General features: G+C 36.9%; 3 protein-coding genes across 8 annotated transcripts in view; 1 reads left to right on the top strand and 2 right to left on the bottom strand.

Annotated features, from left to right (window-relative positions):
• LOC126372129 (amyloid protein-binding protein 2) overlaps window positions 1-7,137 on the top strand; it is a 93,589-nt gene extending 86,452 nt beyond the window's left edge. Inside the window, exon 13 of the mRNA XM_050017727.1 lies at window positions 123-7,137. Coding sequence (XP_049873684.1) covers window positions 123-223 — 101 coding nt within the window. The 3' untranslated portion in view covers window positions 224-7,137. The remainder of the gene's footprint in view (window positions 1-122) is intronic.
• A 389-nt stretch (window positions 7,138-7,526) lies between these two features.
• LOC126372171 (annexin B10) lies at window positions 7,527-23,093 on the bottom strand. 6 transcript variants are annotated; one of them, XM_050017814.1, is made up of 9 exons: window positions 23,034-23,093; window positions 22,839-22,923; window positions 22,102-22,278; window positions 19,712-19,916; window positions 17,266-17,345; window positions 12,540-12,665; window positions 12,205-12,337; window positions 9,721-9,902; window positions 7,527-8,503 (listed from the first exon to the last, which is right to left on the bottom strand). In XM_050017814.1, the coding sequence occupies exons 2-9, from the start codon at window positions 22,845-22,847 to the stop codon at window positions 8,444-8,446; spliced, it is 972 nt and encodes a 323-aa protein (XP_049873771.1). In that variant the 5' UTR covers window positions 22,848-22,923; window positions 23,034-23,093; the 3' UTR covers window positions 7,527-8,443. The 6 variants fall into 6 exon arrangements, with proteins under 6 accessions (XP_049873771.1, XP_049873773.1, XP_049873772.1 ...); XM_050017816.1 differs by lacking the exon at window positions 9,721-9,902 and adding an exon at window positions 9,936-10,117 and having other exon boundaries at window positions 7,527-8,500; window positions 22,839-23,093; XM_050017815.1 differs by having other exon boundaries at window positions 7,527-8,500; window positions 22,839-23,093.
• The window catches only part of LOC126372116 (protein HID1), a 67,328-nt gene continuing 55,241 nt past the window's right edge, over window positions 11,506-23,592 (bottom strand). The window contains exon 18 of the transcript XR_007567115.1: window positions 11,506-11,995. The gene's annotated coding sequence lies outside the window, so the exon portion shown is untranslated. The remainder of the gene's footprint in view (window positions 11,996-23,592) is intronic.

The following is a 23,592-nucleotide window of genomic DNA, read 5'->3' as shown; positions in this document are numbered from 1 at the left end:
ATGGTTCACGGACGTATGGAGCTAGTCCGTCATAAAATATGGGTCAGTGGTCTGCCAACGTGTTAAGCGCTGAGAGTTGTCGAAAAAAAAAGTCAGGCTACATTGTATACTTCTCGTTCCAGAACTGCGGGAACAATCGAAGCAGGAGCAACAACCGGCTCTTGGAGACGAGCAAGTGCTGCCGCTCGCGGAGCTCCAGGCCAAGTTCTTCAGCAACGACTGAGCGACGCCGCACTACTGACGACCGCGAGCCCGCGGCGGGTCACGCTCACTGCCAGCGACATAGCCCGTGCGAATTAAAAAGACAACTTGCTGGTGTAACTTACGTAGGTGTGAAGTGACTAGTTATTTCGCACGGTTTATACCGATCGTAATAGAATTTGAATTCAGAACAAAGAACGTTATTGTTGTTTTGTTTTGATTCCCGCGTGAACAGAACAATAAAGTACTTAATTCTAAATTCAAATTCTGATACACGATAAACCTTATGATTGATGGACATGGAAATTAGGATTCGTTTGTATTTAAGGAGATGATTGCCAAGGGACATAAAGAAAATTGAAGCACTGCAATGTACACTACCCGTGCGAATTAAATAGATATCTCGCTAATGCAGATTGCGTAATATGAGGTGTTTAGTTATTTTGCGCGGGTTATACTGATCCGTAACCTATACACAGTGTTCAGGCAGACATTGGTGCCGATTTAGGCAGACACCAACATTTTTAACTTTATTTGACAGGATTAAAACTAGCTCTATCTCTCTCTTGCACGTATTGTAAGTGAAGGACGGCACTAGTTTAAGAGCTGTCAAACTAAAATCGGGTTAAGTTTTTGTCCGCCAGAATAGGCGCCAATGTTTTTTTCTCTTTAACCATAAACTAAATTTGTAACTTTTTAAAATTATAAGACAGGGTACTATGCCCCTTTAGAGAACGAAAATTCCAACCAATTCAGTAAAACAATTAAACTGAATATATGAAACTCAATACATTTTGTTTCAAATCTTCTGGTTTATATGTACAGTTACGAGCATTAATACGTGCGTACATATACTTTAGGACCCTGTCGTATTAACTTATTGACAAATTGTATCCAAAGTCTCACTAAATGTCTAATATTTTAATACGATAACGTTCTAAAGTGTTCATGATAGGGTGTAGTGCTTTGATCGTACTTGTTTCTATGTCAAACTTTTACAATCAGTGTCAAACTGCCATTGTAAGCCAAAAAAAATAACGTCGGTTGCAGACTAAGCGAGTTTAGCTAACTCGCATAGTGTTTGCGTAAGTGCGAGGGAGATAGACTGTCCGCGCGCCCACTCTTACTTGTTAACGGCTTTACTTCCAATCGGGTGAAATCTTCTTATCGTGTGGGTTGTGAGGTGGAATACCAACCTCATCAACCCTGGTGTCAGGGTTATTACTTACCCGCCAAAATCCCCTTACTTGGCTCATGTAACGACTACATACTTATATCAGAAAGTAGTAACCGGGACCAACGGCTTAACGTGTCTTCCGAAGCACGGATCACCTTAGTTTCGGACAATCAGGTGATCAGCCTGTAATGTCCTGACCAAATTAGGGATCACAAAGTGATTTTTGTGATATGTCCTCATCGAGATTCGAACCCGGGGCCTCCGGATCGTGAGCCCAACGCTCAACCACTGGACCACGGAGGCCGTTATCGGGTGAAATAAATCAGGTGGATACCAATTGGTGCGGTTACCGAGTAACCGTTCTATACGTAGTATTCATTATTCTGTGACCCAACTATGGAACGTCAGCTGTGCAATGAGTAATTTTCCAATCGGCGTTCCTTAAGAATCACGATAGATGGCGTTGTTAAGTTTTTTCTTCGTTTAAACTTCTAACAGACATATGCATTTTTATATTTGTTTTTGGGTATAAATGATGACCCGTTTTATTACACCAAGGTACAATTACAACTTCCACCCATTATTATTCTGATCAAAATAAAGAGAAGCATTAGTAGCAACATCATTCTATACATAATGTGATCCAAATATTAAGCAACAATTAGTTTTATATATGCTTCCAAATACATTTTTGAATAATAATGTACCCCTGAGAAAAAAGGTAATGGCCCCGATTCCTGCAGACACCGCCTAATTTTATTTTAAGTTATATCCGTCATTTTCATATCCGTCGAAAAGGAAAGGGACGGATGATTCACAGCTCTTAATTTTAGGAAGAATGAGTAAATGAATGAATAACCCGGGCGAATCAAAAGGTACGTCGCTGGTATGCAATCCGTTTGACGTGCTGTCTACTTAACTGTGTCGGGTTATTGACGGATGTATAGTCCGTTCAAGAATGATCTTCATTAAAGGTAAACAAATATAGCTGCCGATATTTTTTATCTGTGTCAAACTGTATACTAGTGAAGTGCTGAATTGATTTTAGCTCAAGTTATTTTATCAAAATGAACTGACTCTCTTGGGTTGTTTGAATATTTTGTATGATAATATTAAAATATATTATATTGTATGTTTCTTTGTGGTTACACTAAGTCACTTTGAAAGTCATTTATTCTGCGCATTTCGGCTTATTAAGTACAGTACACTCACTTAAGTTATTCACGGAACTGACTCGTTTTCCTGACCTGAATGAAATGTCTCATCACTAATCGTCAAATTGACAGCTAGCCACAGATTAACAAGAATTTATGATGTCAACTTTTTTGTGTAAGGTTTTGTTTGATTTTTGTTTTTACATGAAAAAATGTGTTTTTAATAATTATTTTACGATAATCGAAATCATACATCTATTGAGTGCTACGGATGTTATTAGAAGAATACTTTGCGTAGTTTAGGTGAAATTCGAACATTCTTTGTAGTAACAGGTTTGTTTACCTTTTATGAAGATCATTTTTGAACGGACTATAAAATTTTTAGACGGTTGGTTTAGATTTGTGCTTAAAATTGACGTGTGTTCCATAAATTTTATGTTTGTCGATTACCCGTCCCTTTCCTTTTCGGCGGATAAGAAAATGACAGATATAACTTAAAATAAAATTAGATGGTATTTACAGGAATTAGCAGCAATATCACGTTAAAAGTGAACAACGCCATCTATCGTGTGTTTGGGGAACGTCAATTGGAAAGTTTCTCACTTAAGCCTCGCTTAGCTGTAACCGGCATTACTTGCTTATAGTAGAACTGTATTTTGAATTAACTATAATAAAATTATATTTAATTACGACTGCGGTGAAATTTCTGTAAATAAGTATAGTTAAAATGCGTCTGTGAGACATAAAAACAAATTATAATGTGGTAGAAATTGAATGGGCGGTGATTGATGGGCGGGACCTATCGTGCAGTGATATCGGTATTTTGGTGTGTTATAATTGAATGTAAGTTATAGTCAAACGGTTAATATTACCAGTTATGATGCTAGTACTATGTTTTACCGATCGAAGGTTGTATGGTATAAGAAAACCAGGCGAGTTAAAATGGCCACATCGAAGCGATTCATCTGAGAAAGCAATATTGCTATTTGCAAACAGCATTGCACACTTACTTTTCCACCCTCAGGCCTGTTGTCTTAAACGTTGTACCGGGTGAGAGCCTTCAGCGCTCCCCATTTGTCCGGCCAAGTAGTTAATGCCATCTGCGGCAAATCTACAATAAGTCATGTCAAAAAAAAAAAAAAACACTTACTTTTATATGCGCAAATGTCAAATTGCAACATTGCTTTCTTAGATGAATTGCTTCGATGTTACCATTTTAACCCCCATGTATGCTCAATCCTATGAGAAGCCGCCTAAATGTTACCACTGTGTTACCATTAAATTGGTATCTCCAACATTCCAAGGACGTAAATTTTATTATTGTGTAGTGAGGCACCCCTTGTAAAAAAAATAACCCCTTGTAAAATTAAGTGAATTACTGACTAATGTATTTAATTACTGTTACTTATCACATATACTATAAAAATCTGTAAAACTGTTAGTAAATGTTACTACTAAAGTAACTGTTACTAAAGGTTCAAAATGTCCTTGCAAAGTAAACAAAGTAAATATAAAAACATAGGTCGCGGGTAATTTTTTTGTAACAAAATGGCAACACAGTGTGGGATGACGTCAGCTGGGCTAACCTTGAAATGTTAGCTGTCGCTTTTAAGCATACCTGGTTTTCTTATACCATGGAAAGTTGTATGTATCGTCACCTTATAGTGAAAATTGCAGTAAAAAGGCGCAATAGTTATGAAAAAGAGAACTTTATTACCTAGCCTTTAGGTAAATGGTTCTGATTCAAGTACACACCATCTAAGTGTATTTTAAGTTACACCTGTCATTTTCATATCCGCCGAAAACGAAAAGGACGAATAATCGACAGGCATAAAATTTATTCGTCACACGTCAATTTAGGCAGAAATTTAACAAATACCCCGACAGAATTAAGTTGACAGCACACGTCAAACGGATTGCATAATATGAGCGAGATGCCTATATTATTCGCTCGGGTTATTGTTTAATTCTAAAATTAAGAGTTGTCAATCATCCGTCACTTTCCTTTTCGGTGAATAAGAATATGACGTTTATAACTTAAAATAAAATTTGGAGGTGTCGGCAGGAATCGGGGCCCAGTATCAGAGTAGAACAAACACCTCGGAAGCATTTTAAATTCACATGAAAATGAATCACATTTTCATGACGTAACGTACATGAAAATTAATCACATTTTTATGTGATTTTTTTCAACAAAACCTCGAAACGGAGCTTTCATTCCAGGAAAAACTGACACCATTTTTTTACCTGGTTTAAAACTATCGACTGTATCGCGAGGTTTTGTTGACAAAATTCACAACCGAATGAGATTTTTCAAAGTTGCGCTTATGTGGTTTTCACTATAACGCGACGATATGAGAGTTGTAGCGAGATGATCAGATTTGCACCACAAACATCACTACATATCACATTTTTGGAGATTTCTAAACATTTTTCTCATATTTCTATAGATTATTATTTTATATAATTTTGCAGTGAACGTGCCTACATTGTTAATAAGAAACATGCACAAATATAGAACAAAATAATCGTGTATTTATGTAAGATTGTAAATAGGGTAGTTTCCAACTAGTCAAATCAGTTACTTTTTACCAAAAGTCAAAACACGAAATTTACTATGGAATTTGTATGTATAAGTAACCTGGGACTTCATAGAAAACGTGATAAAATGTCCCACTTACATTTTTCTTTATTAAATTTATGAATAAGTTAATTATCACTTTTAGATCTGTCTTTATTTATTAATCAGAATTTATCTTTGACCTAGGATTCTACCCAATTACAGTTGCAAATGTAAGGTGTGATGTCAAATCGTAGCACAATTTGCTGTAAGGGTCTTACGAAGCCAACTTTGTTTGTGCTAAGCTTGGTTGGTAAGACGTTATGTGATAATGTATCTCAGTAACCAAGTGAAAGAGTGGAATTAGGGAACTGTTTCTTAAGGTCCCCATGATAATGGTGTTTGCATAGTAAAGAAGACCAGGTACGCTCAATCCTATGACAAGCCGCCATTGCTAGTCTATTCATGACGTAAGTGTTACCATTCAATTGGTATCTCCAACATTCCGAGGACGTAAATTTTATTATAAAAAAAATAAGCGAATTACTGACTTATGTATTTAATTACTATTATTTGTCACATATACAAAAATCATTACAATTGCATGTAAATTAAAAACATTAACAGTGGGTAATTTATTTTTTACGAAATGGCAACACTGGGTCGGATTACGTCAGCTGGGGCTAACCTTGAAATACTAGCTGTCAGTTTTGAGCATACCTGGTCTTCTTATACCATGGGTGTTTGAGAGTATGCGGAAAAATATTGCGAGCGCGTAAACGCCAGTGTCATGTCACCTTGCAGTGAAAACTTCTTAAGCGCCTTATTGAAACATTCGAATGTATTTTTATTAACACAACGTCGCAATAGATACGCTTGTTTCATACCAGCTAAAAATTTGTGGTTTCAATGTTTACCCTGATTAAAATTAATTGAAATAAATCGGAGTTTTGTTAAAGAAAATCACATTCTGCTCGTGATATAATAAAACAAGGTATGATCGAGCCTATGAAAAGCCGCCATTGCTAGCCGTTTGATGACGTAAGCGTTACATGAGTGTTACCATTAAATTAAATTCCAAGGACTTAAATTTTATTATTGAAAATTAAGCGAATTTCTGACTAAGGTACTTAATTATTATCACTTGTTACTACATATTTAGAAATCATTAAAACTGTAAGTAAATATTTTACTAAAAGTGCAAAATGGCCTTGCAAAGTAAATTTAATCTATTTTTTACAAAATGGCAACGGAGGGTGAAATGATGTCAGCGCGGCTAACCTTGAAATGTTACCTGTCACTTTTGAGCATACCGTGTTTTATTATATCATGATTCTGATGTAATTTTTCAAAATGTCGCTTACGATGTTTTCACTTTAAGGCGACGTTACGGTTCTTAGATACGTCGGCCGTGAAAATTCTGTAAGATTTTAGTAATAGTAATCATTGAGCTTATCGTTCCTAAGTGATTTTATTTCCACAAAGTATACATACTCTTGTACTATAGCTACTATATTATCGCTTTAGCGCTTATAAACTTAGATTAACTTGTATAATGTGAAATGGCATGTACATATTTTGCTTTGCCGATGTTTCCAGTGTCGCGACAGTGTTCTCATGTAAAAATATTATGTAAATTTAATGCGGAGATTGCTACTGGTACATTTATTGGAGTTATAAAGGTGTCTATATAAAAAAATATATATTATAATAATAATATATTATATATTGTATTTAAATACGTGTTAACTGATAGTTCGAAGTTTCTAGTTGAAAAGCCAAACAGTGCTGCGTGAGCCGGCGTAACGACTAATAGTCCAATATTTTAATGTAAAATAGTCGGTATGAAATTTTAAGTATAAATTAACGTATAGTATTGTGCGAATGGCCTGCGCAAGTGAAATTTATATAGACAGTGTATTAGTGTAAAATGTAATTTGATCCATACTCAGCTTGACTAGTATTTTTATGGGAGATGTTATTGTAATTAGAGGATTGTGAGTGGCTGGTATGCGATACGCGAATAAATAAGTTTTATGACGAGATTACCTCTTTCATTTATTTCCACTAATACCTAGTGTTTGCATTTTTATGAACATTTAATAATTATTGTAATAGAATGAAAGCAGCCTGTATAAATCCTATACTCTCAAACGACCGTAGAGACGTATGGAGCATACTCTACCATTCTGCTCCAGTGTGGGTTGGGGAAGATGTTTTATGGCTAGTAGCTGGTATAAACGGTTTAACATACCTTTCGAGGCATGGAATCCATCAGCCAGCCAGGGGCGTCTTAGTTTTTCAATCAGGTTAGCCTACAACTACTGATTACCATATTTATAGCTCTAAAATAAAAAGTACACTGGGATAAACTAAAAATACAAAAAAAAAATGTTATTGTGGAAAAGGGCATTTCTAAAATAAAAGAAATTAATTAAATGTAGATGATTTAATAAATAAACAATATGATTCATAAAGTTTTAAACGGAAGGTATCAGTTAAAGCTTAGGGAGAGTGGAACCGTTTATAAAAACAATTTCGAATGGAATGAGAACTACGTAGAGATCCTCTATCTAGCTTTAAAAGCCAATAAAATTTTAAAAGTTACAACAACAATTAAATTCTTATTCTAATAATTTGACAAAATAAAGTTTTCAACTTAATAATATTATTAGCTACATATTAAAAGGCACTGCATCTATATTCAAAATTCATTTAGGCCATAAAATTATTTTTCGTCTAATGAAGTCTCGGTTCGCAATAGCGGGTGTGATTTTAAATTGTACTTTCAATTGTTTACTTACACTTCAAATCTAATCTAAACACCATACAGTAACACCAAGCAAACAATTTAATTTGAATCTTATTTGAATACTCCTATAAGTGCGAGACGATACTTAGTCAAACTTTATACTTAATATTAAAATAATACAATTTCTAAATACCAATTTCCAAATTAATACCAATGTGCGATAAAATTACTATAAAAGTAATATCAATAAATACAAAAAAAGGTCTTCAGCGAACATGACCGTAAAAGTTTTCCAGTAGGTATAATTATAGTTCTTTCAATAACAAGAGATGGCGCTCAAATCACTTTTGGAAGATTTTTGCAATCAAATAAATGAATACGAAATTAAATAGTCCATTTATTTTTTAATAAGTACTAAAAATAATTTAGTAATATAAAGTTGTTACTATAATATCGGCCAACTTCCCTTGAATATGTGAATGTTAAATAATATATAATGTCATAGAAAGTTTTCCTAAAGTGACGTGAACGCCATCTCTGTATAGCGATGGAACTAACTGGAAAACATAGTTATTGCGTTTTTCTTTCTTCGTATGCGCCTACGCAGGTCCAATGAGCGCGACGAGTGCTCGTTTGTAGTCTCCAGAAGTCTCACCCTGCTGTCGAGTCGCGTGAAATCGTCATTTTTATTTTCAAGTCAAAATGTTCATCGATTAGTTCCGCGATCGGGAGGTAGTTGGCGTTGCGTAGAGTCAGGGTTGGTCGATAGATGGCGTTGTTCAAGTAGTTTCATGCCGGCGACAGGTGGCGTTGCACATGCGTGAGGAAGAGAAACGCGTTCCAATTAGTTCATTGTGCTTTATAGCTTTTATTTGTGGGTTATTTACTAACTTGGATAGTAACAGCCTGACCAGGAATATAAAAACCTGTGGACTCGATCGCGTTTACAACTGTGTAACAGTTGTTATTTATGGGAAAGTTAGTTCTTAGTTTAGCCGCGAGATGGCGAAAGTTTTTATAGTTTTGGTCAGGCTTTGTATGGTAATGAGTAATAGATTATGCCATGTATCAAAGAATCGACAAAAAATGAGTTAAATTCTATATATAATAATAATAATATAAAATAAAATATTCCGTCTCTCACCTCCTGTTCCAGGCACCAAAATGTAGCGGTTAAAGTTGGAAATATAATTAAAACGCATTACGACAACATAAAAGTAACATCATACCGCTATAACATTGAAAGCCAGACTTTATAATAGCTGTAATATAACCAGCGCGTTGGTGTACTTATGTTGGTATTCCCATAAATAAAATTAAATAAAATGCATTACTTTCATGCTGTAAATGTGCTTTAATTATATGAACTGTGCGACCCAAGCGTTTGACAAGATAGGTGGCAGTATCCGCAGTTTTGAAAATGTATATAAGTAATAAATAATAATATTCGGAACTAGAAAATTTCTGGCTTGATTGGCTAATGATAAAGAATTTTTTTTAAAGAACTTTTGTCTTTTAAAATTAAAAAAAAAATATATGGAATAACAAGTAAATTATATTAAAGTACAACTACAAAGTCTATATTAGGAAAAATATCAACAAAGGATAGAAACACCCCTCATAACAACCCTCTAAAGCGTTCGAGGGTTGAAAAAGATTTCCGTCAATCTTTCGTTATCTATGTATTATTTTTTTACTTGACTTATTGTAGAATTGCCGTATATGGCATTAACTACTAGACCGGACAACTGGCGAGCGCTAAGAGCTCTCACCGGGACTCATCTATGCAGTTCAACTAAAGAAAATCTACAAAAAAGAGGAACTTTACATAGCCATTTAAACCGCGCACGACACAGCCACCGATCTGAACACATACCGATATATCGCTGAGGAGCGTCTTATCGTAGAGCCGCTCGTACTCCTGCTTAATGCTGCCGAGATCGATCTCGGAGCGAGCCGCGATGATCCTTATCAGGACCTTGTCAGAGGTGCCCGCGCCGTCCATGGCGGCGTGGAGGCGCTGCGCGAACCACGCGGCAGCATTTTCCACGCACTCCACTGAAAATTCACAAGCGGAGATAATGTACGTACCCGGATTTCGCTTTCTAGAGTCTTATCGTAAAGGCGTTCGTATTCGCGCTTGATGGCGCCGAGGTCGAGCTCGGAGCGGGACACCACCACGCGGATGAGCGTGCGGTCGTCCGTGCCCAGACCCTGCATGGCGCGCCGCAGCCGCCCAGCGAACCACGCCGGCGCGGACTCCACGCATTCCACTGGAACGCGGCAGCGGAACTATTAATGGCCAACTTACAACTACAGCGCTGTTAGCGAAGCCAGACGCCGAATCTAATCTAGCATGTTGCAACCCGGGCAAAGAGTCTAATCTTCATACACATGAACTTCATACTGTACTCTTAACTATAAGTCAATTGTTACTGTATTTGTCTTTTGTGGTTTCTAATTTTACATGCATCATTCAGAAACAAACACACATACAAGCTGTAGTAAGCGTGTGTGTATTTGTTTGTGAATTGGGATGTGAACATATCCCAATGGGGTAGTCAAATCCATCGCAAGATGAAGTAAGTACTACTTAGACTAATGGCTTCGTCCGTCGCACCACACACGTCCGGCGTGTGGTAGGTACATACGCGACGACTCATCTTCAGAGAACGCGACAATTGACACAATTGCTCTTAATAACAATTTGACAAAGCTCTACATTGAATACGAATACATTAATGCAGGGTGTTAGTGCCAACTTTTTTTTTATTTCTTTTTTCTACCAATAAACGATACGAATGCTATCTACGTAGATGGAAGTCAAACGGCTATTGGTCGAAGCGCTCAATATAACTCCGCGCGGCGCTGTTGTCATGCAGACCCCGTAGGTCTTGTTAGTGGTGGATATTTGGAGCACTTTTGGTCAATCTTCTTCGTCCATCATGTGAGAAAGGACACAATCCCTCTGTCGGAATTTACGACATGCCCGGAAAGACAAGAAGCTGAACGAGTTCTATGGTTTTTATTCGCCTCCAAAACAGCATAGAAGCAATCATCATATGTACAGCCCATTATTTCGCCACTAGGACAGCGTTGCCTGGTATTAAATATGTTCCTCTAGTTATTAAATAACTTGTAATGATTTAAAAGATGTGTTGCTGTTGCAGTTTCTTGTCATTTCTTCTCCTCAACCATAACACCTTGCGAAAGGACGTAAATACAAAAATGGTACATTGACCTTCAACAAGTTTATCCATGATAATTACGTTGAATAGATGATTCTGATTTCTGGTAGCATTCAAGCTTTCATCATCGCGACCACCAATTTGCTTAAAAAGGTTCATTTCACTTAAAAAAGAACCAAAAGAAAACTGTAAACTTTCACTTGATCAGTGCAAAAAGCGAACAGCCGCCATCGACACGACTTTTCAATTGCTGCCTCGCGCGCCACAGCCGACGCGGACTCCACACGGCGGAACAGTTAATGGCGAACTTACAACTATAGTGCAGTTAGCGAAGCCACACGCCGAATCTAATCTAGCATGTTACAACCCGAGCAAAGGCCTCATTTTCATACACATGCATCATTCACAAACACATACACTGATACACGTACAAATATACATTAGCTTACGATTATATCTTAATGGGGTAGTCAAAGCTACATCCATCCAGCTTTTTTATTATTATTATTATGAACTGATCACACATACTTATTATTCGAAGATATACTGTACGCGTGAGAAGATGGCACTTTATGAACATGACACTAAATTTAATTTTTCAATCTCACCAGTAAGCGCTTGCCTTTCCACCCCGCACCGTCACGAGCCACCCTCACCCCACCCCCGATATGCGTATAAAAAAGCCAGATATGTTCAATCCTATGACAAGCCGCCATTGCCAGCCCTTTGATGACGTGGTTTACCACTGTGTTACCATTAAATTGGTATTTCCAACATTCCAAGAGCATTAAAATTTTATTATTTAATATTAAGTGAATAACTGACTAATGTATTTAATTACTATTCCTTGTCACATATATAAAAATCATTAAAACTGTAAGTAACTCTTTTACTAAAAGTTCGTGGGTAATATAATTTTTACGAAATGGCAACGCAGGGTGGGATGACGTCAGCCGGGCTAACCTTGAAATGCTAGCTGTCACTTTTGAGCATACCTGGTCTTCTTATACCATGGTAAAAAAAAAGTATGCAGCGCGCACAGACTGTCTCGATCACACGCACGGAGGACGCGGCACACACAGTTGCTCATTTTCCAAAACACTATGTGTAGTTTATGAGTAAGAAAAAGATGGTTGTATAGTGTCCGGGGTGTAAACTGTGAAGGCACCGACCTATAGCAGTGTAAGCTTCCTTCAGCTCCCCGTCGACCTCAGACTTGATGGCCTGCTCGATGGTGCGGCCCGAGATGCTCTTGTACTCCTCGAAGATCAGCCGCAGCTGGGCGAAGCTCTCGTGAGCCAGGATCTGAAGGAATATAACACATCAGTGTGATGAAAGACGACCCTATTTGACGCATGGTTGTATTGGGCTAGTTTTCACTTCGCGGGTTGGAAGGTCAGACAGACAGTTGCTTTTGTAAAAAACCGGACCTGTCAAATCTCCAGGTTAGGTAAGCGGACCCTGTGGAAAACGGGACAATGCTAGGGGTGATGATGAGTACACTGACCTTGTTGAACACCTCTTCATCAGTGCCCCACTTGCCTTCCCCGGCGTCGTACAGCTGCTGCGCGCACTCCTGCGCCCGCGCCGGGTCCACGCCCGCCTCCTCGTCGCGCGCCCCCTGGTGGGCAGACTGTCTTAATGCGTAGTTGTGGTTCTTTTTATGACCTTGGATGAGCGGCTTTTGGCTGGTTTTAGGTTTTTCAAGTCTTAGTTTAGCGACTAGGTTATTTGATTGTAAGAAATAGGTACGGTCACGAGTACTAATATGTATACACTTTGAAACCATGTCACATTATCTTTTTTGACAAATTGAACCGTAAGTCTCATTAAATATGATAGCGCGACAGGATTCGAAAGTGGGTACATGATATTTCTCATGACTGTACGCTATTTACATGTAGATGTAAAGCTGATAAATGTACAGAAGAAAAGAAAAATACAAGATTAAAGTTATTAAAAGTAAACAGTGATTCTGAAATCTAATTAGCTTCATTCCCGTCTAACACATTCAACCTAAAAAACCATTAAATGCCAGTCACCACTCATCCAAGGGCGTATGACGTCAGCACAAGCAACAGAATAGATTGATAGTGCCCTGTTTTGCCTCCACCTTGAAATGCCCTTGACCCATATTATGGGACGATATTTTTGCACTAGTCAGCGTACTCACTGCGAAAATCATGATGTGTCTACCATGGTATAAGAAGACTAGGTAGGTACCTATGCTCAATCCTATGACAAGCCGCCATTGCTAGCCCATTGATGACATAAGTGTTACCATTGAATTGGTATCTCCAACATTCCAAGGACGTAATTTTTATTATTGAAAATTAAGTGAATTACTGACAAATGTACTTAATTATTATAATTTGTCACATATATAAAAATCATTAAAACTGTACGTAAATCTATTACTAAAAGTACAAAATTAATAACACACATTTTCTATGTTTATTAATGCGGAAAAAAATGTTAACCGGGTGAGAGAGAGCCCTAGCGCTTCCCATTTGTCCGGCCATGTAGTTAATGCCATATGCGACTTCTACAATAAGTCACATTAAAAAACATAAACAGCCTATATACGTCCCACTGCTGGGCACAGGTTTCCCTTCGATCAAACGGAGGGGTATGGAGCATACTCCACCGCGCTAGTACACTACGGATTGGTGGAGGAAAAAAAAGAAAAAATGTCCGGCCCGCTAACGTCCAATGTTACTGTCTAGTTCGCGACTTACGGATGTAGGTACAGTCATGAGCAATATAATGTACCCACTTTAGGACTCTGTCGCACTAACATATTTGACTTTTAGTGAGACCTACAGTTCAATGTGTCAAAAAAGTTAATGTGACATGGTACCAAAGTGTATACGTACATATTAATGCTCGTAACCGTACGGCTATGAGCATTTGAAATAAGTAGGCACCTATTTGAATTATCATGATTTTTACGGTCCCAGTGAGTACGCTTGTTTACACACTTGTTCGTTTCCATTTTGTCACCCTGACAACAATACCGGTAGTAGTAATTATTGAATTTTTAAACAAGAAATGGGTAAATCGATATGGACGTCTTATTAATCGTATATTGAATGCAAGAGCTGCGGGTTTAAGTCCCGTCTGAGTCAAAAAGCGGTCCGAGATAAATTTTCTCTTTGTGAGTTTCCCTAAACACGGCTAAGTGCAATAAAAGCAAAAATCATTAATCATACATTTAGCTACTACTTAATAGTTTTTTCTTGATCCAACACCACTGTACGATTATTTAGGCATTTTCGACGAACATCTTTTTTGCTTTACTTTTATTTTGTAAAAATAATATTTGTTTTTGTTTTTATCACTGGCATGAATGCGGTATTTTCAGCGGATTCGAACAAGTGTGTAGTGCGGTTTTATGTTTGCTACATAGAGCGCGGGAAACGCAGGGCACGCGAGATACGCGAAATTTTGAATTAAATTGCAAGGAAAATACTCAGTTCGGCCTGCCTTCCCTCCGGCCAAGTAGTTATGTAATACTATATGTGGCAAATCTGCAATAAATCATGTCAAAAATAGGCCCGAATTCCCGGCTCGGTATCAAGTTTACAATTACATAACAGACAATAACTGGGTGGATCTTCGACCACAGACGGTCAATACCCGTGAAAGCAAAAATATCTTAGAATCTTTTGTCTTTTTACTTATTTAATTTGGGGTCATAAGTTCTAAGTGATTATTTTCTAGATATCCAGTTAACGCTTTAATCTTTCGAACGCCGGAACGCGGATCTCGACCAAACACAATGTAAAATCTATTGTGTCTGGTATCTCGGCATATGAGAGGTTAAAGGAGCAAGTACGAAGTCTTTGATAAAAGTGGATGAAGCGAAAGTGGATCTAGATCGTAGTAAGTGAAATTCTGATCTCTGCATGTTTGTATCCAGTTAGAACTTACGTAAGTTGGCGACATAGGTTCTAGTGTTGCCTGATAATCGACAGAATATCGATTAAAATTATATCTTATAATAATCAAATTAGGTATAATTGATATCATCATCATCATCAGCCGTACAGAAAAGAAAAGAAGTTTCTGATTTCCATAGAGAAAAGAAAAAGGTTTTTCGTTAGTTTTAGATCAGTGTTTATTTAGTAAACAGAATTTCATATATAATTGATATAATTTTAGAATTTTCAATATCGATACTATCGATATTTAGATTATTTAGGGGTAAATAATCGATTATTCGACAACACTAGTAAGATCTATTTATTTATGGACATTTCGAAAAAGACAAAAGATTCTAAAATATTTTTACGGTAATGAAACTGACTTCCGGTGTTCGAGGAAACACCCAACAGCATGCTATTATTACTCCCCAATGTTAGAGTGCAAAGAAAACAAACGCTCAAGCACTTCACAACGACACACAACAACAGTTTAATATGTTAGATATTTATAACGATAACGTTAATACTTTTTTAATTCTAAAGTCAAATTAAATTAAGAACAGGACAAAATATGTATTTAAATACAAATCTTCTATCTATCGTGTGGGTTGTGAGGTGAATTACCAACCTCATCAACCCTGGTGTCAGGGTTATTATTGAGCCGCCAAAGGCCCCTGACATGACTCATGTAACGACTACTAACTTACATCAGTAAGTAGTAACCGGGACCAACGGCTTAACGTGCCTTCCGAAGCACGGATCATCCAACTTTTTGGACAATCAGGTGATCAGCCTGTAATGTGCTAACCAAACTAGGGATCACAAAGTGATTTTTGGATAGTGAGCCCAACGCTCAACCACTGGACTACGGAGGCCGTATTTAAATACAAATGCTCTATTTTCATGAATACATAAAAAAGTGACAGTGTTGCTAATTCTAATACACAACCATTTAAGTCTATTTTAAGTTATAATACCTACCTGTCACTTTCTTATCCCCCGAAAATTAAAGGGACGGGTAATCCACAAACATAAAAATTATGGACCACACGTCAATTTTAGGCAGAAATTTATTTGACAGCATACTTTATTCAACCGGGTAATTCACTAACACAGTTAAGAGACAATACGGTTAAGTAAGAAAGAGACGAGAGATATTCGCTCTAATCGTGTTACATTGTAAGTATACATTTATCAGGAAGTAATTAATATTAATGTAACTATTTGTGTCACCTTTGCACGGTAACTGTAACGTTATATCAATAAAGATGAGTCAATAGAGTATTGACTGAATCGAAGATAAATTATAAAATGCTAATCTAGAAATAAAACTCAGTCTAACATAGGTAATTAAAAATCATTTTTTTTTTTTCATTTTGCATTTGACTAAGTTGTCAAATTCAAAATTCAAATTCAAAAATATCTTTATTCAGTAGGTAACATGTTACACTTTGAATCGTCAATTTTACCTGTTTGCATATTTGTGTGTTACGAATAAAATGATTCAATCGTATTTTAAATATTTCTCTACTAGCAATGTTCATTGACATTTCAAAAATGGCATAGTTTTCAAGGCTATGAAAACAGCGCAAAATCGATTACAATCATACTCGTTCTCGAACTAAGTTAATCGCAATCTCCATACAATTACGCAGGTGGCAATCAACATCGCAGCCCCGTGATTCATTGAAAAAACGTAACACAAGTGCGACTTCCTTGCATATTAAAGAGCAAACAAGATTGTTTAAAGTTCTTTTATCCTTTATCGTAATCTCAGTTAAACTTCTATATTTATTTATTGAATCGATATCATAACGTAAAACTGAAACTCACCATCCATCGCATGATGTACTGAGTAAGCACGTACCTAAGTACCCACCGCTGAACGGTACTAAACATGAAAGCATTCTTATGGCTCAAAAATGACGGATAAGAAAATGACAGATATAACTTAAAATAAAATTAAATGGTATTTACGGGAATTAGCACCATTATAGGCGTAAACTTAAGTAATGTAATTTGTTTTTAGTACTCATTTTTGTTATCTTATAGAGCGACATAGTTACTGTTTGTGACTAAGCTCTTAAATAAAGATAAAAAAGGAATATTTATTTATTTATTTTTCAATTGATATCCATTCAACAAATTGTCTTTATTGTCTACCATTTACTAGCCCAGATTCACGTACAATCATTATCGATTTTAAATAACATGCAAGTATTTAGGTAACACTATTAAAATAACAACACAAGTAATTTAAGTAGACAAGCAATTAGGAGCCACGTTAGAAGGTAACTTAGTACTCACGGTTACAATGAGGGTGAGCAGTCGCCGGAAGTCGCCGGATGTCTCGGAGCACATGTGCTCGGCTAGCGGACGGCTGTACACTGTTTGAAAAAAAATAATAGGAAATTAAATCGAAAGAAAAATCTTCTTGTCAAGCCAGGAGCGTGTTGACTGTTAAGCAATACACCATCATCCTGTCTGTACAGAGGTGTGTAGGGAGCGCTGGTAATTATAATAAATCCCCACACAAATAATTAAATGAACTGTATTACTTAGGATATTATATTAAATTACAAGATCCAAACATTGAGACGCGTTGGTTTGCTCGCGCTAGAGATGTGACTGACCATAAATTGTAGACTATTAGGTATGTCCCATACAAGGTGGTTGCTATAAACATAAAAAGCCTGTAACATTATTATCGTTTTTGGTAAACAATTCTAAATACATATATCGTTAAATGACAAAACAATATTTAGAAGGTTCCTAGTACCTATAGAATTTAGTATAGAAATACGGGTTAAACCTAAGAAATGAATGGTTTTCAACAACAAAACAGATTTCTTTTAATTTTAATCCGGGTAAACATTTTACCACAATTTTTTGTCTGGATACAAATTAGTGCATCTTTTGCGAGGTTTATTTTAATAAAAATTACATACTTTGAGAATGTGATTTTTTGAACAGTCGTAAACGGTGTTCACTATAAGGCGGCGATATAGCTATTTGCTCCAAGGATGTTAGGGAGCTCCGAAACCGAAACTATCGGATATCTATCCGATATAAAACAATATCCATAACCGAATCCGAAATAAAAGTTTCGGATAATATTGGATAGGGGCGCCGCCCGGGCGGAGCCTAATTTGAGACACGTTATGACAAGTTGTTTTGGTCGGCTGGCCGCTGCCAGTACCTACACACAAGCCGCGCGCATTGTTTGTTTTTTCTTTTTTTTTGTCGTTATAACATTATATAACTTGTCGTTATAACATTATATAACTTGTCGTTATAAATAAAACCACTTTATTAGGTACCTATTTGAAATTTACTTTTGAAATTTTTAAAAAAATGGATATCCGTAACCGAAATTATCCGAAACTAACGGATAATCCGAAATAATTTTTTATCCGTATCCGGTATAATATGAGCATATTAAATTTCGGATACGGATAATTATCATTCTTATAAGTATCCGAAATTTAATATCGATAACATCCCTGATTTGCTCATACTTGCATAGGGCGCGTTTCGCGCTCACTCGGCCCTTCCCACCGCTTTCTTCTATTCCGTGGGTAAAACAGACACCACTTACTGTTTTTAATGTCAGTACTCTATAATATTAGGTCAGGGCCAAAATACAGGAGTGTCCTATTAGAGGACATCACGTAGTAATTTATATAATGGCTCGCTGGCTGAATGTAACTATTTTTAATTTTGCGAAAACATTGTAGTGAAACGATTTATATAGGGTGTTAGTGACACCGTAACGAACACATTTTAGGGGATGAAGTAGACCTTGATGAATATTTTATGTTCATTTTTATTCTTTTAAAGAACGTCTAGGGCCCTGTGCCGAGGTTTTTCTTGTAGCTACTTTTCCCCGGCTATACAGGTTGTGAGTAGCTGCAGTAGTTTTAGGATGAGACGTTTGTTATGTAAAAATTGACGATTCAAAGTGTAACTATGTTACCTACTGAATAAAGATATTTTTGGCAATGTATATAAAACAATTTTATCATTACTTTTCGTAAACGTAAATACTATTTCTAAATAGTATTTTTAGATAAATAGCCGGTTATTCTAAGATTTTAGCTTGTCTGTGATAAGGAGGGATCGCGGTAGGCATAGGTACAGTCAGGAGTAATATCATGTACCCACTTTAGAACCCTGTCGCACTATCATATTTGACATTTAATAAGACTTATGGTTTAATTAGTCAAAAAAGTTAATGTGACATGGTATCAAAGTGTATCAATACACCCATCTCTGCCTATCGCTTCGGGGATACAGGTTCTTCTTCTTATCGTGTAGGTCGTGAGGTGGAATACCAGCGTCATCAACCCTGGTGTCAGGGTTATGCCCCTGACATGGCTCATGTAACGATTACTCACTTACGTCAGTAAATAGTAACCGGGTCTTCGAGGATAAAGGTTTGAAGCTATGTTGTGTTACAGTCTGGTTGAATAGAATAGAATAAAAATAGTTTACTATAAAAGGACGCCACACACAAAAAAAAGACATCAACATCATATCAAATTCCACTAAAACAATTACAAAAAAGCAAGACGGATGTTTGTCTAAATGATCATAAGGTGGTGGACGTCCTGAGATAAAAGGGCCTCACTCAGCACAAGTCGCGGCGTGAACCACGACGCTGATATTATGTGGACCCTGTTGGGTGACGCACGAACATCGTGTTCCATAAACATGTGTTAATGGTGTACATACATGAATGTGGTGTACTCACTGTCCTCATAGGCCTGCACGATGTCAGCGATCTCCTTCTTGGTCCTGGTGCAGAGGATCTCCACCAGCGTTTCCTCGTCGGTGCCCGCCCCCTCCATGCAGTGGTGCAGCTCCTTGCACAAGTACTGCTCCGGCGGCAACATTAGAGCCACTATCACATCTTCGAAGTTCCCGCCCAGTTCGGACTTCAAATCGTCTATTAAATCCTGTGGAACAATTTGCTTAGTTACTTTTTACTAAACGTCAAAACGCGAAATTACTATGGAATTTATATGAAAAAGCACACTGCGACGTCGTAGAAAAACGTAATAAAATATTGGATTTATTAAGTTTTTCTTGATTAAAATTCATAAATAAGTCGAACAGAAAAAGGAAAATGTTTTTTCTTTCGTTTTTTTTTCTTTAGATCTGTGTTTATTTAGTAATCAGGATTTAATGATTTATCTTGAACCCGACTTGAGTACATGACCCATTTAGAGAGTTCCGAGGGGTAACAATGCCACATCGAAGCAATTCAACTAAAAAAGGAATATTGCTATTTCACATTTGTTTGCATTGCGCACTTATATAAAAATATATGCACAAATGTCAATTTTTAACCCCTCTGGTCTCGTATGTGTCCGACTACCAGGTCTTGGTCGGATAAGACGGTGTCTCGCTCAGACTTACGAGTTATAAGGTAGGTATAATACTACGTATAGAACGGAAAAGTCTCCGCTCCCCACCAGCGGCTGATCTAGGTTTACCTCACCCCCCTCATAAGTTCGTATTTTGAAAAAGTTGATTGCATAACGGATATCTGGAGCTTTTTTTTAATATCACAATCTAGGCTATTCGTGAAACATGCAATATCTGCCGATCGATAGACTACTAGGTCGAATGAATGAAATGATTGATTACATAACAAAACATAAGCTCACGACTGTACCCCCAATTGGGCTAGGCAGAGCTATGTCCATCGCAAGATGAACCAAGTACCCACGGTACACCAAGTTTTAACGGCCTCTGTGGTCCAGAGGTTGAGCGTTGGGCTCACGATCCGGAGGCCCCGGGTGCGAATCCCGGTGGGGACTTATCACAAAAATCACTTTATGATCCCTAGTTTAGTTAGGACATTACAGGCTGATCACCTGATTGTCCAAAAGTAAGATGATCCGTGCTTCGGAAGGCACGTTAAGCCGTTGGTCCCGGTTACTACTTACTGATGTATGTAGTCGTTACATGAGTCATGTCATGTGTGTGTGTGTGTGTGTGTGTGTGTGGCGATGTCATGCCTTTAGCGGCTCAATAGTAACCCTGACACACGCGAGAAGAATATCTGTTTTTGGATATAAATGATGACCTTTTTTATTACATCTAGGGTTTATTCCTTAATCTATGACCTAGATACAATTACATCTTGAACCCATTGTTATTCTGATCAAAATAAAGAGAAGCAATATGGATAGCAACATCGTTCGATAGGTACATAATGTGATCCAAATATCAAGCAACAATTATTTTTAGGTACAGTGTATTTTTTAATAATTATGTACCCAAATAATGAGAAAATAGGTTATGGCGGACTCAAGTAGTTGGCCACCTAGTACCGCCCACATACAACAGATGGCGCCACATTCAATAATGAAGTCTTCAAGCAGTCGTGAAACGCGATATCGAAGTTTACACAGCAAGACGCGTATATAAAAACTTCCAATACATAACACCGTTAGATCGTCGATCCCTAGTTACACTACCAACTTGCGGCCAGCGGGGTACTATGCTCTGTTCGGTACCCCGAAAACATCTTTTGGCGGCAGCACACCCTCGCCGCCAAAAGGTAAATAGCGCCATCTATATTATTTTTGGAGAACATAGCCTGGCAAGTCCCTCAGTTCACTACGTCATTCATCAGATTCGCTTGATCACGAGTGACGACAAAAATTAAAATGATGAAGTGACTCACACTGTGACCGCGCGACCTTCATAGTAATACACTGTTCTACAATCCACCTTACGTAATTACCTATTTTACCTACAGTTTTTTGATATGTGATTCATTCTCCTTGAAGTAACTGTATGAATAAAGATCTGTTTTTGGGTGTTTTATTAACTAATTGTAAATCAACCAAAGGTATTTCACATGAAGTGTTACTGTTGTAATTTCACTCAAATGGGGGAAGGTTGGGGGGAATACTGAATTTTATTCCATGTTCTTTTTTGTTTTAATATTTTCTTCTAAATTTTAATGAGGTTTTCAACATCCTAGGTGGTGATTATTTAAGTATTCATTTACATAATGTTCCAGTGTGTGCTTTAAGTAATACATAAACGCACATCTGCCTGTAGTCCCTAAGAGGGTGGAAAAAAAACTGCCACTATTAAGATTCTAACAATTGTCTATGAGCTTACCCGTCCGTACTCATGAGTGAAGGCCTGAGCAATGGCTTGGCGCTGAGCATTGGAGCGGCTTGTCAAGATGTCAATGATAGCTTGCTCGTCAGTGCCAAAGCCCTTCATGGCTGCCCGGAGAGCAGCTGCATCCTCTGCTGCATTGAAGTTGGCTACTCCTACCACCGTTGGTTCACGCTGAGAATAATTATTAGTCTTATTTTTTATCTTCTACCATAGAATTTCAAGAATACATAGCGAGAACCCATGGTCAATAGATGACTTACTAAATGGTCATCTAATTATATTTATTTTTTTTAGTTTTTATGCTGGCAATCCATCATTAATTCATTTCATTACAACACCGTGATATAAGAAAGTTCAGGTCATGAAATAAATTAAAATTAAACAAATTGCTGTAAAAATAAGTAAGTAATAGGTATTGCACTTTGTTTTAAAAAAATAAATAAAAGAAAACTAAGAAGAATATAAAAAAGAAGAAAGTTATGAAGATTTAAACATATTTATAACGTTGAAAATACTTAGTTTATCAGTGCATAATATAAATAGGCTGTCGGTTTACGCGAAGAACTCTTACCTATATTTATTTATTAAAAGTAGTTCGTCACTTGTTTACTTTGCTCAAGGTTTTATCCCGCCCCTTGCCCTATTCTCAGAAATGACGTCATAAGAACCACCCTACTACCCTTAATGATGTAATAGTATCATAATAAATAGAAAGTGATCTAAATACTTACATGAGACATTTTGAGAGTTGATTAAGTTCCGTTGGATGAAACAATTGCCGCAAGTAGGCCGATGGAATTCACTCCAATTTTACACTGTAAAGCAGTAACTTTAAAATTTCCACTTCAATTTTAAGCCGATAGGAAAGCTGAAAGTAAATAGAGATAAGTCGGGTTTATTTTCGTTAATTTAATTATATTTATATCACCGAAAATGAACGGCACATCCACGACAGCAACACGTCCAAAACTGATTGTGAATTTGTGATTGTGACTATCACAGACTATGTGAGTGAGTGAGTGACAGGGCTGCCAGATGAAAAAAAGGCATGATCGTACGTCAACTACAAAAAAATCGTATTCCAAGGAAATTTTGAAATGAAAAGATACTACAACTTAAAAGTTCAAAGTTTTTATGAAAAATGAGAATAATTCGTTAAGAATCTGAAAAATAATGCAATAAAACTATTTATTAGACTTATACTAATTTTCTGAGGTTAATTTTCTTTTTTATTATTCTTCGAACCAGTATCATGAGTGGCAGTAACGTCGGTACTTTTTACTGTAATTACTGGAAACAGCATTGGTAGGTTCAAGACTGAGTTCAAGACAGTCCAGTTCCGATAGAATGGCGTCATATAAATCATATCTTTTTTAATTTCTTCTGCACTTGTGATTAAAAAATGCCTGCAACGTTGAAAAAAATCAAAGCTGCCGGAGGAACACATTTGTTTTATTACGAAATGTTGCCAGGTACCGTAAAATC

Source organism: Pectinophora gossypiella, chromosome 13 (assembly GCF_024362695.1).
Source record: "Pectinophora gossypiella chromosome 13, ilPecGoss1.1, whole genome shotgun sequence".
Lineage (NCBI taxonomy): Eukaryota > Metazoa > Arthropoda > Insecta > Lepidoptera > Gelechiidae > Pectinophora > Pectinophora gossypiella.
Note: the sequence above shows the minus strand (reverse complement) of the source record. Positions and strands in the feature narration are given on the sequence as shown.

Coding starts and splice junctions, on each gene's coding strand:
- LOC126372171 (XM_050017814.1), bottom strand. Junction 17,346..19,711: donor CGTGCAGGCCTATGAGGACA/GTGAGTACACCA, acceptor TTTTTCAAACAG/TGTACAGCCGTCCGCTAGCC. Junction 9,903..12,204: donor GGAAGCTTACACTGCTATAG/GTCGGTGCCTTC, acceptor GTGAATTTTCAG/TGGAGTGCGTGGAAAATGCT.